This window comes from Xyrauchen texanus, chromosome 29 (assembly GCF_025860055.1).
Source record: "Xyrauchen texanus isolate HMW12.3.18 chromosome 29, RBS_HiC_50CHRs, whole genome shotgun sequence".
Classification (NCBI taxonomy): domain Eukaryota; kingdom Metazoa; phylum Chordata; class Actinopteri; order Cypriniformes; family Catostomidae; genus Xyrauchen; species Xyrauchen texanus.
The window spans coordinates 19749004-19762788 of record NC_068304.1 but is presented as its reverse complement, the minus strand read 5'-3'; the positions used below and the strand labels follow the sequence as shown (position 1 = coordinate 19762788).

Here is a 13785-nt window from a genome sequence, read left to right as displayed (position 1 = left end):
GAGGTCAGGGCTTTGTGATGGCTACTCTGATACCGTGAATTTGTTGTCCTTAATCCATTTTGCCACAGCTTTGGAGGTATGCTTGGGGTCATTGTCCATTTGGAAGACCCATTTGCGACTGCTTTAACTTACTGTCTGATGTCTTGATGTTGCTTCAATATATCCACATAATTTTCCTTCCTCATGATGCCATCTATTTGTGAAGTGCACCAGTCCCTCCTGCAGCAAAGCACCCCCACAACATGATGATGCCAACCTCATGCTTCACGGTTGAGATGGCGTTCTTCGGCTTGCAAGCCTCACCCTTTTTCCTCCAAGCATAGCGATGGTCATAATGGCCAAACAGTTAAATTTTTGTTGCATTAGGCCAAGGACATTCCTCCAAAAAGTAAGAGCTTTGTGCCCTTGCAAACTGTAGTCTGGCTTTTTATGGTGGTTATGGAGCAGTGGCTTCTTCCTTGCTGAGCAGCCTTTCTTTTTATATCGATATAGGACAAAGTTTTCTGTGGATATAGATATTTATCTACCTGCTTTCTCTAGCATCTTCACAAGGTCCTTTGCTGTTATTTTGGGATTGATTTGCACTTTTCGCACCAAACAACGTTCATCTCTAGGAGACAGAATGTTCCTTCCGGAGTATGATGGCTGCATGGTCCCATGGTGTTTTTTTTTCATACTTTTGTTGTACAGATGAATGTGGTACCTTCAGGCATTTGGAAATTGCTCCCAAGGATGAACCAGACTTGTGAAGGTCCACAGTTGTTTTTCTGAGGTCTTGGCAGATTTCTTTTGATTTTCCCATGATGTCAAGCAAAGAGGCTAGAGTTTGAAGGTAGGCCTTAAAATACATCCACCGGTACACCTCCAGTTCAGTACACCACCTCCTATCATTATTTTCTGGAATCTTCCAAGCTGCTTAAAGCCACAGTTAACTTAGTGTATGTAAACTTCTGACCCACTGGAATTGCAATATAGTTGATTAAAAGTGAAACAATCTGTCTGTGAAAAATTGTTGGAAAAATACTTGTCATGCACAAAGTAAATGTATTAAACGACTTGGCAAATCTATAGTTTGCTAATATTAAATCTGTGGAGTGGTTAAAAAAAAAAAAATTCTGACTTCAACTGCATATATCTTATTAGATTTATATTATATGTAGATTAACAGCAAGGTTTTCTGTTGAGTTGAAACAAAGTTCTCTGAGGCTGAAATGATGAATCTTCATGTCTCTTCTCTGACTGTTTGGTGAAGAGTATCTTGTGATATCTGATCTTGCCAGGTAGAGACTTGTGAGAAAATTTGAGTGACACAAATTAATCATTAAATAAGAGTTTTAAATTAATTTATTGAAACAGGAATTAATCAGATTTAACAACTCAAAACCATGTGTGCATCAAATGTTTGTATCGGATTGAATACATTTATTGGAGTTACACAGTCTTTAGGAAACTTACTGGCCAAATTTAAAAATTTTAAATGTGGTATTCATGATGTTTGATTTTATAAAGGCAGCAAAATCATTGTGAATAAAAAGTGAATATTAAAAATTGTACCCAGTCTTAAGTAGTGTAACATTTTACTGATCAAAATCAAAGACTTTCAAGATGCCAATGAAGTGGTGAAATGTCTGCGACAATCTTGAGAAAGATCTGATCTCAGAATACCGAGAACATGAGAAGTTGGGATTCTGAATTGTGATATGCTGTGTATCTGGTTTACATATTGTTTGTTCATTCACATCTTTTAGGTAACAGAGATCAGGATGAAGTATTTTGATACCATCCCAGTGGCTACAGCTATGTGTGTTTTGAAGACTGGCTTCCTATTTGTTGTCTCTGAGTTTGGAAACCAGTAAGTTGTATTTCTATTTTTCACAAGTTGTTCCAGGTTTGATGATTTAAACTGATCTTTCTATCTATTTGAAGTATAGGTCTCTGTGGAACAATATTAGGCGTTTCTCAATCTGTGGGCGTTTTCAGATCGTATTGGGTGTTTTTCAACTATCTAATCTCAGTGTAGTAATCGGTGGCTGTTTCCAAACCAGGGTGTGCATTTCTAGACTATCCAACGAATGTAGGTAATCTCAGTGTTGTAGGTAAATTGTGTAAAGCAGTTGAAAAATGCCCATTCCGGTTTGAAAACGCCCACTGATTGGAAAATGCCCATTTTTGTTCTGAGACAAGCCTTGTTTATTTGGGTACCTGATTAACTAAACCTAAACACTTAATCTATGGTGTCATTTCCTCATACAAAAAATATCTAATTGAAGCTGACATCAAAAAGAGCAATGTGGGAGCAGTAGTTTCAGTGGCTAGAAACCTACATTGTGTGAGTGTTTCCAGCCTGCTCCAATGCTCCGTTTAACCTGACACTTCATAAATCTGCCTGCTGGCATGCACTGGTAAACACAATACTTTGAAAGTGTGAATGCAAAGCTACATTTTTGTTTTTTAGTTACCTGTATCAGATTGCCCATTTGGGTGATGATGATGAAGAACCAGAGTTTTCCTCTGCCATGCCTCTGGAGGAGGGAGACACATTCTTCTTCCAACCCCGTCCCTTAAAGAACCTGGTACTGGTGGATGAGCAGGAAAATCTTTCCCCCATAATGTCCTGCCAGGTGTGTGAAATGTGTTTTTTGCAGTCAGTCTTCAACTAAAGGGGAATACATTTGAAATGTAACTGATGCTTGAATGGCTACAGGCCTGTGTCTAAATAACTGATGGAAAATGTTATAACAATGTGTAATGAGAACAGATGTTTGGCAATGAATTACTGTTTGGATGACTGTGCAATTGTGACATGCTTGTTTTCTAGCTATCAAATTGCCGTTTTATATTAAATCAGACATCAGTATGGGTAATGGGGCATGTTACCATTTTAGACGTAATGTTGTCACAGTGCCTCTAATCCGATCTATTCCTCAAGTCAGGGCTCAGACTTAAAAAATGACTAAGGATCCATTGACTCCTAAACTGAAACATTAAGGAGCCAAATGGCTGCCAAATCACAGAATTGTTCAATTTAGATTGCTGTTCAGAAACTAGAAAGCAGAAGAAAAGACCGTTGATAATACATTAATCTGAGGTTAATAAACAGTATATAGTTGAGAAGATAAGTTTGCATTCCCTTTCGTCTCAAATGTTCACACCCCTTTCATAATTTCTACAAATATAAGATTTTTTTTATTTAATAGTACTATTCACAATCTACATTACAGATAATTACATAAAGTAATAGTATGCATATAGTAGTTTTCTCCCCAATTTGGAAAGTCCAGTTCCCAATGCGCTCTTAAATCCTAGTGGTGGTGGAGTATGAGACCGTAGCATCTTATCCTGTGGCTTGCTGAGCGCATTACTGCGGATACGTAGCGCGTGTGGAGGCTTCACACCATTCTAAACTGCATTCAAGCACAACTCGCCACGTGCAATAGTACGTAGTACAACGTAATAGTTGTGAACAAGTCCCTCAATTGCCCTAAGTGTGTGTATGTATGTACGTGTGTGTGTGTGTGTGTGTGTGTATATATATATATATATATATATACACACACACACACACACTAGGGTTGTGCCAATAGAGGATGATATCGCCAATAGCTGATTCCTTTGACGATATCAAGACGATATTTGGCTCGTTTTTCAATTAATGTATTATTATTATCAAATATTACAATTAATTTGCCCTGCCATATTTTCACACTGACATCACCGCATATAACCAACACTTGCGACAACGACACGCGTCTGATGGTTATAAAAATGAAACATTTAAAATGTTTTAAAAACAGACTACAAAACTACATCCCACATCATAATTAAATTGCAAGGTGATAGACCTATATTCACAAATTATGTCAAGAGTGCTTGTTCTAAAAGAGACACATCATTCTTATTCAGTTTTTGCTTGAGCCATGGTGAAAACTGCATCGTCATTCGTCTGCATTTTGTTTTCTTTGCATAGCACATTAAAATAAAATGTTATTGATACTACTACTAATAATACTAATAACACTGCAATAACAATTTGCTGTTATTATACGTTTAAAAATGATATAACCATCCATACCTCTGCAGTATGGTTCTCTGGGATGAATGTCATTTCGAGACATTTTGCCTCCAGTTTCCAATCCTCCGAAATATAATGGTGTCGCAGACATGTAGGGGGTCATGTTTATGTTTGACAACATCTGTGGTCAAAGCGACAAAGTCAGCCGCATTCAAATCTTTAGTTCCCTCGTTTTATTGTACAGATCAGTGATAGCAGTGTTGGTGAAGTACTTGCGCCACTCCAGGTTGTACTGTTTGTCAAAGGTTTGAAGTAGATCTCTAAAACTCAACTGTATGATAGGAGACCATCAACCATATAATTGGAGACAGCTGCTGTGCACTGGGCCCACATTTCACTGTTTCGTTTGTGATTTTGGCAAAAGCTCCGATGATATATGGCTGACTTCGATCTTTTCCGACCGCAGCTTTTCTTGGTGCTAGCTTAGCAGCATAAGCATGGTGGTGGGCACGCAAATGTATATAATGTATACAAATACAGTAAAAACTGTGATATTTTGAACTTTTTACCATTTAAAAGAACAGTTTTCTATTTGAATATATTGTAAAATATTTTCAGCATTATTACTGCAGTCGTCAGTGTGACAATCCTTCAGAAATCATTATAATATGCTTATTTTCTAATATGGGCATATTTTACTCATTTACACCTGAGTGCATATTTGCAAGCACAAGCTTTTTTGATGATAATGAGGCAGCATAAACACTAGATAAAATATAATCTAAACAGTCATATTATTTTTATATCATATTACACAGCATACAATTTAAATACCTGCTTTAGCCAAAACAACATTTACATGTAACTAAAACTTGCTTATTAGGACACATTTCACATGTCAATACTCTGAATCCTGGCTGGTAAGTCTGGAAACAGTCCCACTAATAAAATATGTACATGTTTATATAAAATAGCATGTCAACTAATGAAAACGAAATGACTTGCTCGTCCGAAATTGTATCCTCGGCTGGATCAAGTCTCTCTTCAAAATACAAACGTTCATCAACGTTCAAAGAGGTCCCTCTCTTCTTCTGAGGAAAATTGTAACTTCATCACTATCCAGGAGTTTTCTCACTTGTGTATTGTGCTGTCTTTCAAACATGCAGAAAAGTGAACAAACTTGTTGTTTTTAAGACAACCATTTGCATTGATCGTCTCAGCACATTAGCGTATGAATGGCGATTTTTGTGACGTGTTTCAGATACAGTGAGGAAAATAAGTATTTGAACACCCTGCTATTTTGCAAGTTCTCCCACTTGGAAATCATGGAGGGGTCTGAAATTGTCATCGTAGGTGCATGTCCACTGTGAGAGACATAATCTAAAAAAAAAAATGCAGAAATCACAATGTATGATTTTTTAACTATTTATTTGTATGATACAGCTGCAAATAAGTATTTGAACACCTGTCTATCAGCTAGAATTCTGACCCTCAAAGACCTGTTAGTCTGCCTTTAAAATGTCCACCTCCACTCCATTTATTATCCTAAATTAGATGCACCTGTTTGAGGTCGTTAGCTGCATAAAGACACCTGTCCACCCCATACAATCAGTAAGAATCCAACTACTAACATGGCCAAGACCAAAGAGCTGTCCAAAGACACTAGAGACAAAATTGTACACCTCCACAAGGCTGGAAAGGGCTACGGGAAATTGCCAAGCAGCTTGGTGAAAAAAGGTCCACTGTTGGAGCAATCATTAGAAAATGGAAGAAGCTAAACATGACTGTCAATCTCCCTCAGACTGGGGCTCCATGCAAGATCTCACCTCGTGGGGTCTCAATGATCCTAAGAAAGGTGAGAAATCAGCCCAAAACTAAACGGGAGGAGCTGGTCAATGACCTGAAAAGAGCTGGGACCACCGTTTCCAAGGTTACTGTTGGTAATACACTAAGACGTCATGGTTTGAAATCATGCATGGCACGGAAGGTTCCCCTGCTTAAACCAGCACATGTCAAGGCCCGTCTTAAGTTTGCCATTGACCATTTGGATGATCCAGAGGAGTCATGGGAGAAAGTCATGTGGTCAGATGAGACCAAAATAGAACTTTTTGGTCATAATTCCACTAACCGTGTTTGGAGGAAGAAGAATGATGAGTACCATCCCAAGAACACCATCCCTACTGTGAAGCATGGGGGTGGTAGCATCATGCTTTGGGGGTGTTTTTCTGCACATGGGACAGGGCTGACTGCACTGTATTAAGGAGAGGATGACCGGGGCCATGTATTGCGAGATTTTGGGGAACAACCTCCTTCCCTCAGTTAGAGCATTGAAGATGGGTTGAGGCTGGGTCTTCCAACATGACAATGACCTGAAGCACACAGCCAGGATAACCAAGGAGTGGCTCTGTAAGAAGCATATCAAGGTTCTGGCGTGGCCTAGCCAGTCTCCAGACCTAAACCCAATAGAGAATCTTTGGAAGGAGCTCAAACTCCGTGTTTCTCAGCGACAGCCCAGAAACCTGACTGATCTAGAGAAGATCTGTGTGGAGGAGTGGGCCAAAATCCCTCCTGCAGTGTGTGCAAACCTGGTGGAAAAACTACAGGAAACGTTTGACCTCTGTAATTGCAAACAAAGGCTACTGTACCAAATATTAACATTGGTTTTCTCAGGTGTTCAAATACTTATTTGCAGCTGTATCATACAAATAAATAGTTAAAAAATCATACATTGTGATTTCTGGATTTTGTTTTTTAGATTATGTCTCTCACAGTGGACATGCACCTACGATGACAATTTCAGACCCCTCCATGATTTCCAAGTGGGAGAACTTGCAAAGTAGCAGGGTGTTCAAATACTTATTTTCCTCACTGTATATGCTCGCAAACCCAGAGACTGATGGCAGCTCACCTTTTTTATTTTCTTTATTTTACAAAAGCACAAGGTTTTGTTATTGTGAGTGTACACAAGTAGACCCTGTATAGTCTCTGATGTCTTACACTTATCTGTATGCCGCAAAATGACAGAGAATTTTATGTTGTTTCCGCTGTAATGACGACAGTCCGTCGACCCCAGAGGGTTAATAGGCTAAAGTAAACTAGTCCAATAGAATAAGCATTCTCAGGAAAGTAATTAATTTACACAGAGCTATAATCACATAAAAGATGATTCATAGTGAAATAATATTTTTATATAATTTATGGAATTTTAAACCAGTGGTTTCTCATTAAAAACTGCTGCCATACGGTGGCCATTCTGATATACTGCCTGTCATTCCATTACAAGAGCATCTACCTGAACGTCAACTTTACAAGACTAATAAACACAGCCAACAGAGAATAAAATTAAACGGTCATATTTCCAACATGCACTCATCCAAGGCTCTTTGATTTGATTAATGTGAAGTAATGTTATATCTTTTGGGACTTTGTAGTATTTGTCTTTACAAACTTGTCTTTTGCAAGTTTGTCTACATTTCTTAGCACTTAAACAACACATCAAGCATTTATGTAATGCATCTCACTAGAGCATGTATGGCTGTTATGCAAGTTACTTGTGACAACCCCCAGCATTGTTTCCTCTCACATGCACTGCTGCAGTGGCCGTCTTGTGCACAATTTCAGAAACTCCCGCTAGATGGCAACAGTTATCGGTGGGTCCGATATTACAAAAACGATATCTGAATAAAGAAAAATGCTTTCATGTTCGAAAAATATTGGAAAATCTGATTATCAGTTTATCTATACCCTAAAGTATTTTCTTAAACTTAGCAATAAGTGCTGTTAAACTAATCGAAAATTACTTTTTCTACAGATTGCCGATTTGGCTAATGAAGACACCCCACAGCTGTATGTGTCATGTGGAAGAGGACCCAGATCTACACTGAGAGTTCTGAGACACGGACTGGAGGTTTGTGTTAAAAATCAAGTTTCCATGATAGTTTTCACAACATGAAACTTTGACACCTGTCCTGTGCAGCTTTTGTAGTTTTACACTTCAGCTTTCCGGAGGTTATTTCTATAGAAATGTGTTCAAGTGTGTGCATGTCTTTTTAGGTGTCGGAAATGGCCGTTTCTGAACTGCCCGGTAACCCCAATGCTGTGTGGACTGTCAGGAGACACGTGGAAGGTAAAAGACATCCACTCGCATATGTTTTGTGTGTGCATGTATATGTGTGTGTGTATATATAGGTTAGAGTGTGAGTGTGTGTGTGTGTTTTATATATATATATATATATATATTAGGTTAGAATGTATGCATGCTTGAACATACAATATATACTGCTGTCCTAAATAAGGTTGACGAGATTGAAATTAGTGCAAATCTTTATCTGGAAAATTAGACATCTCACTACCTCCTCGACAGGAAGGAAATGTAGGGAGGTGTTAACTCCATTTAAGGCTCTGGCTAATGACTGCAGGAGTGTATGTGATAAGAGAGGGCGATACGATAAATTTATTTTTACGGCATATCAAGTATTTTATTACTGTAATAATCTACATCACAACATAGTTGTTTTTTGTGAAAGTTCAACCCAAAATGTGTTTATATTAAATGTAAAAATTTATTTTTCTGATAATGTAGTGGATTTTAATACCTTACAATTTGAAGGAATTTTTAGATCTTTACATTTTTTTATTAATATTTTTGCTTGAAAATGTATGCAAAATGTATTTATTTATAACAAATAAGCCTGTTGTCAGTACCGAGTTTGCTGCTTCACATTATGTAACATTTAGTTAAAAACAACAGACTCCAGATAGTTCTCAGAAATCATGTGATTTGCTATTAAATCTTTGGCCTGTGTGTGCTGTCTGTTCTCTGTAGGGTTTAGACTGTGGTTTGCTAACAAGAGTGTTTTTAGAGAATCAGTTTCATTTTGACTTTGCATTCTTGTGTGAGCTAAGCAAATAGTGAAATACTGTTTCATTCTAAAAATGGGCATATTCACTTACTGCAGGTTGTTAATTTAAAAATCTTTCATCTCTTAAAAGAATAAATTCAACCTTTTGAAGGAAATACACACATGCCAGCGTGCACTGATGGACTAATGATTCATTTTAGATATTTGACGTCTTGGAGTGTTGGTTTGTCTTTCTAGTTACAAATTATCCCACATGTGGTAAAGGGTTAACCAAATAATTGCTTGAGCATGATGTGTTTGCTGTTCACAGATGAATTTGATGCCTACATCATTGTGTCCTTTGTTAATGCCACCCTGGTGCTATCTATCGGGGAGACAGTGGAAGAAGTGACAGACTCTGGATTCCTGGGCACAACACCCACCCTGTCCTGCTCGTTGCTAGGGGAAGATGCACTTGTACAAGTGAGCGACATCTCCCTGACCTACATCGCCTTCCCGGTCACTAACCCATTTTAAAGCTTGCTAGTGGCTTGTTGTAAATCAAACTCCCTTGGGCCATCATCACCATTGTCTGACTTCTCAATGACCATTTTTACAAACACAGCATTTTCTATACTCCGTTTAAGTCATTAATCTGAAAAGACATTAGACCTATATGATCCGCAGCTATTGAAATACATGTAATCTTATTTTACATATGTAATTCAGCACATTAGCTAGAATTATCTTTGTTTGGACATGCACAAATATAAATGAATATTCGATTAAGGTGCAAGTATGATCCCATATTCTGATTAATATAGGTAAATGCCAACTGTCTAATTCAACTTTTAGAAACCATAACGTTTGCTTAATGTGCTTTAAGCAATCAGTTTAATGCATTTACATGACACCTGATTAACCGGAATGACAATTTTGATTAATATTGGAATATTCTTTGTGCATTTAAAAACAGTCACTGTAGAACTGTTATGTAATAAAAAAAAAATTTAAAATCACATTGCCATATGTCCATAAAAAGCTCTAGCATATTTTTATGTATGGTTTCCACTGATTTGTTGCATTTGCTGCAACAGGTCTACCCTGACGGGATCCGTCACATCCGTGCGGATAAGCGAGTCAATGAATGGAAGACTCCAGGGAAGAAGACAATCGTCCGCTGTGCTGTCAATCAGAGGCAGGTGGTCATTGCTTTGACTGGAGGAGAGCTTGTCTATTTTGAGATGGACCCGGTATGGATGTCTTTACTGTCACAGTTTCAATATTTTGTTTGAAATGTCCTGTCTTTTAAGATTCTGCTACCCTCTCTTCCCATAGTCTGGGCAGCTCAATGAATATACAGAGAGGAAAGAGATGTCTGCAGATGTGGTGTGCATGAGTTTGGCAAACGTGCCCCCTGGTGAGCAGCGCTCTCGTTTCCTGGCTGTCGGGTTGGTGGATAATACTGTCCGCATCATCTCCCTGGATCCATCAGTAAGATGCTAACTGATCTGCATACATTTTTCATTCTGCTGACTTTTGCATCCTGAACCCACCAAATGCTTATGGTCACAGTCATTTTTATGTGGTTTTGTGTATGAAGTGTGTCATTTCTTTGTTGCACAGGACTGTCTGCAGCCATTGAGTATGCAGGCTCTTCCGGCTCAGCCGGAGTCTCTTTGTATCGTGGAGATGGGTGGAGTGGAAAAGCAGGATGAACTTGGAGAAAAGGGCACCATCGGCTTCCTCTACCTCAACATTGGGCTACAGGTAAGAACCTCACTTTTATTTAAACCTGTATGTCTTTCCTCTGTAAAACACAAGGTAATATTAGTCAGTTTCTGGTAATTTTTGGTATTGTATGGTAAGAAAATGCAAAGAATGCGAATGATGACTGAGGCTAACAGTTTTCCTAAAGCCTCCTTTAATGTTCCATGTGCTTGTTGAAATGGATTCACAGCTTGAGTTATAACCCAGTTACTTATTTTGTTTAAGAACGGAGTGTTACTGCGTACAGTCCTGGACCCAGTAACCGGAGACCTGTCTGATACTCGTACCCGTTATCTCGGTTCTCGTCCTGTTAAGCTTTTCAGAGTCCGGATGCAGGCCCAGGAAGCTGTGAGTCATCCCAAAGTTTCTTGTTTGGTAAAGATTTTCACATAGTATGCCAATTTGCTGACTTAATGTGACCTTTAACCACTGCAGGTTCTGGCTATGTCCAGTCGCTCTTGGCTGAGTTACTCTTATCAGTCTCGTTTCCACCTGACCCCTCTTTCATATGAAACTCTGGAATATGCCTCAGGATTTGCATCCGAGCAGTGTCCAGAGGGAATCGTTGCCATCTCCACCAACACACTGAGGTAAACACGCACATATACACTCACCTAAAGGATTATTAGGAACACCTGTTCAATTTGTCATTAATGCAATTATCTAATCAACCAATCACATGGCAGTTGCTTCAATGCATTTAGGGGTGTGGTCCTGGTCAAGACAATCTCCTGAACTCCAAACTGAATGTCAGAATGGGAAAGAAAGGTGATTTAAGCAATTTTGAGCGTGGAATGGTTGTTGGTGCCAGACGGGCCGGTCTGAGTATTTCACAATCTGCTCAGTTACTGGGATTTTCACACACAACCATTTCTAGGGTTTACAAAGAATGGTGTGAAAAGGGAAAAACATCCAGTATGCGGCAGTCCTGTGGGCTGAAAATGCCTTGTTGATGCTAGAGGTCAGAGGAGAATGGGCCGACTGATTCAAGCTGATAGAAGAGCAACTTTGCCTGAAATAACCACTCGTTACAACCGAGGTATGCAGCAAAGCATTTGTGAAGCCACAACACGCACAACCTTGAGGCAGATGGGCTACAACAGCAGAAGACCCCACCGGGTACCACTCATCTCCACTACAAATAGGAAAAAGAGGCTACAATTTGCAAGAGCTCACCAAAATTGGACAGTTGAAGACTGGAAAAATGTTGCCTGGTCTGATGAGTCTCGATTTCTGTTGAGACATTCAGATGGTAGAGTCAGAATTTGGCGTAAACAGAATGAGAACATTGATCCATCATGCCTTGTTACCACTGTACAGGCTGGTGGTGGTGGTGTAATAGTGTGGGGGATGTTTTCTTGGCACACTTTAGGCCCCTTAGTGCCAATTGGGCATCGTTTAAATGCCACGGCCTTACCTGAGCATTGTTTCTGACCATGCCAATCCCTTTATGGCCACCATGTACCCATCCTCTGATGGCTACTTCCAGCAGGATAATGCACCATGTCACAAAGCTCGAATCATTTTAAATTGGTTTCTTGAACATGACAATGAGTTCCCTGTACTAAAATGGCCCCCACAGTCACCAGATCTCAACCCAATAGAGCATCTTTGGGATGTGGTGGAACGGGAGCTTCATGCCCTGGATGTGCATCCCACAAATCTCCATCAACTGCAAGATGCTATCCTGTCAATATGGGCCAACATTTCTAAAGAATGCTTTCAGCACCTTGTTGAATCAATGCCACGTAGAATTAAGGCAGTTCTGAAGGCGAAAGGGGGTCAAACACAGTATTAGTATGGTGTTCCTAATAATCCTTTAGGTGAGTGTACTGTACACACACTGCATAACATCAACTTTGTATTTTCTGTTTAAGCTTTCGAACTGGGCACACATTTCCTTGAAAAACTTAATTCTATGCAGTGTTTCCCCCAGGATTTTTTCCATCTTAAAATAGATGGATTATTTGTGTTTGCCCTATATGTGTGTGTGTGTATTTACTGGGAGCTTTTGACAGGGTTCTGGAAGCCCAGATAGCTGTAGTAATAACTGTAAAAATAATGAAATGCCTCAACGCAGAAAATTGCTTAGACTATTTTTTTTTATTAAACAAATACAAATCGATATAAACCTATTTAACAGAATATACATGTATAACGACTGTCAACTCTTAATAACTACACTATAGGGCTGCCCCCTAATAGTCAATTAATCATTAGTTGATGAGAAGAATCTTGGTCGACCAAGTTTTGATTGGTGGGTTGGTCGGAAAAAAACTTCAGGTATTACTGCTAAGCCAACACAATGAAGCAAGACACCTTGATTTCAAACTTTGAACTTTTTTTAAAATTATTTATTTTAACAGCTCAAATGAAACTGGAAAAAAAATAAGTGCATTTAAAATGTGTGGTGTTCAACTTTCTGAAAGATGGCTTTACAAGTTGTGAACATCTCTCTAGCAAAGCTTCATCTGTGCATTCTCTACCCGTCTGGTATGCCGTTATCCAGGAAAATGTTAATGAATATTAATTTTGTTCCCTCCTTCACAATATAATTACATTGGCCTGAGGGATTAGTGAATATTCTTGCTTTAGTTATTTTGCATTGAAAATTAAATAATTTATTAAAAAAAACAAACTTAAATACATTTCTAAATTAAAATTGCACTTTCGAAACGAAAAGGCAAATAAATAAATAATGAAGTGATAACATTTTAATTATTTTATATATATATATATATATATATATATATATATATATAAGTAACCACCTTTCCATTTACCATCAGACAAGAATCCATCTAAACATGCAGGTGGAAAATTACTTGCACAAATGAATACATAAAAATATACATAAACTGCTCTGTGGAAATAAAGTAACCTGAACTCAAAGCACCTCCTGAATTGATGTCTGAGGTCATTTGCAGCACTCCTTGATGATGCTGTTCTTGCGAAATAAAAAAATCAGAAGACAGGAACAAAGAGTAAGAACCGTTTACATGCACGTGTTCCTCGAGACTGCACGCCTCCGTATCAGCGCGTCATACATGCGTATAGACCATTTTCTGTCATCTGTTCTTAATAATATAATGAAGTGTTTCTTCAAGCACGCATCCGTGTGTCTACGGGCAAATTATTATAATATTAATTTGATAATAGCCT

The 13785-nt window shown here is 38.5% G+C and overlaps 1 protein-coding gene and 1 non-coding gene across 2 annotated transcripts in view; both read left to right on the top strand.

Annotated features, from left to right (window-relative positions):
• LOC127623315 (splicing factor 3B subunit 3-like) overlaps positions 1-13785 on the top strand; it is a 39696-nt gene that overhangs the window by 4842 nt on the left and 21069 nt on the right. Inside the window, exons 9-18 of the mRNA XM_052097722.1 lie at positions 1749-1852; positions 2456-2621; positions 7824-7919; positions 8066-8138; positions 9185-9336; positions 9951-10106; positions 10192-10347; positions 10480-10623; positions 10849-10971; positions 11059-11213. Of these exons, the coding sequence (XP_051953682.1) occupies positions 1749-1852; positions 2456-2621; positions 7824-7919; positions 8066-8138; positions 9185-9336; positions 9951-10106; positions 10192-10347; positions 10480-10623; positions 10849-10971; positions 11059-11213 (1325 nt within the window). The remainder of the gene's footprint in view (positions 1-1748; positions 1853-2455; positions 2622-7823; positions 7920-8065; positions 8139-9184; positions 9337-9950; positions 10107-10191; positions 10348-10479; positions 10624-10848; positions 10972-11058; positions 11214-13785) is intronic.
• On the top strand, positions 1204-1279 carry LOC127623444 (small nucleolar RNA SNORD111). The gene has a single exon (XR_007968068.1). It is a non-coding gene; the product is annotated as a small nucleolar RNA SNORD111 (small nucleolar RNA).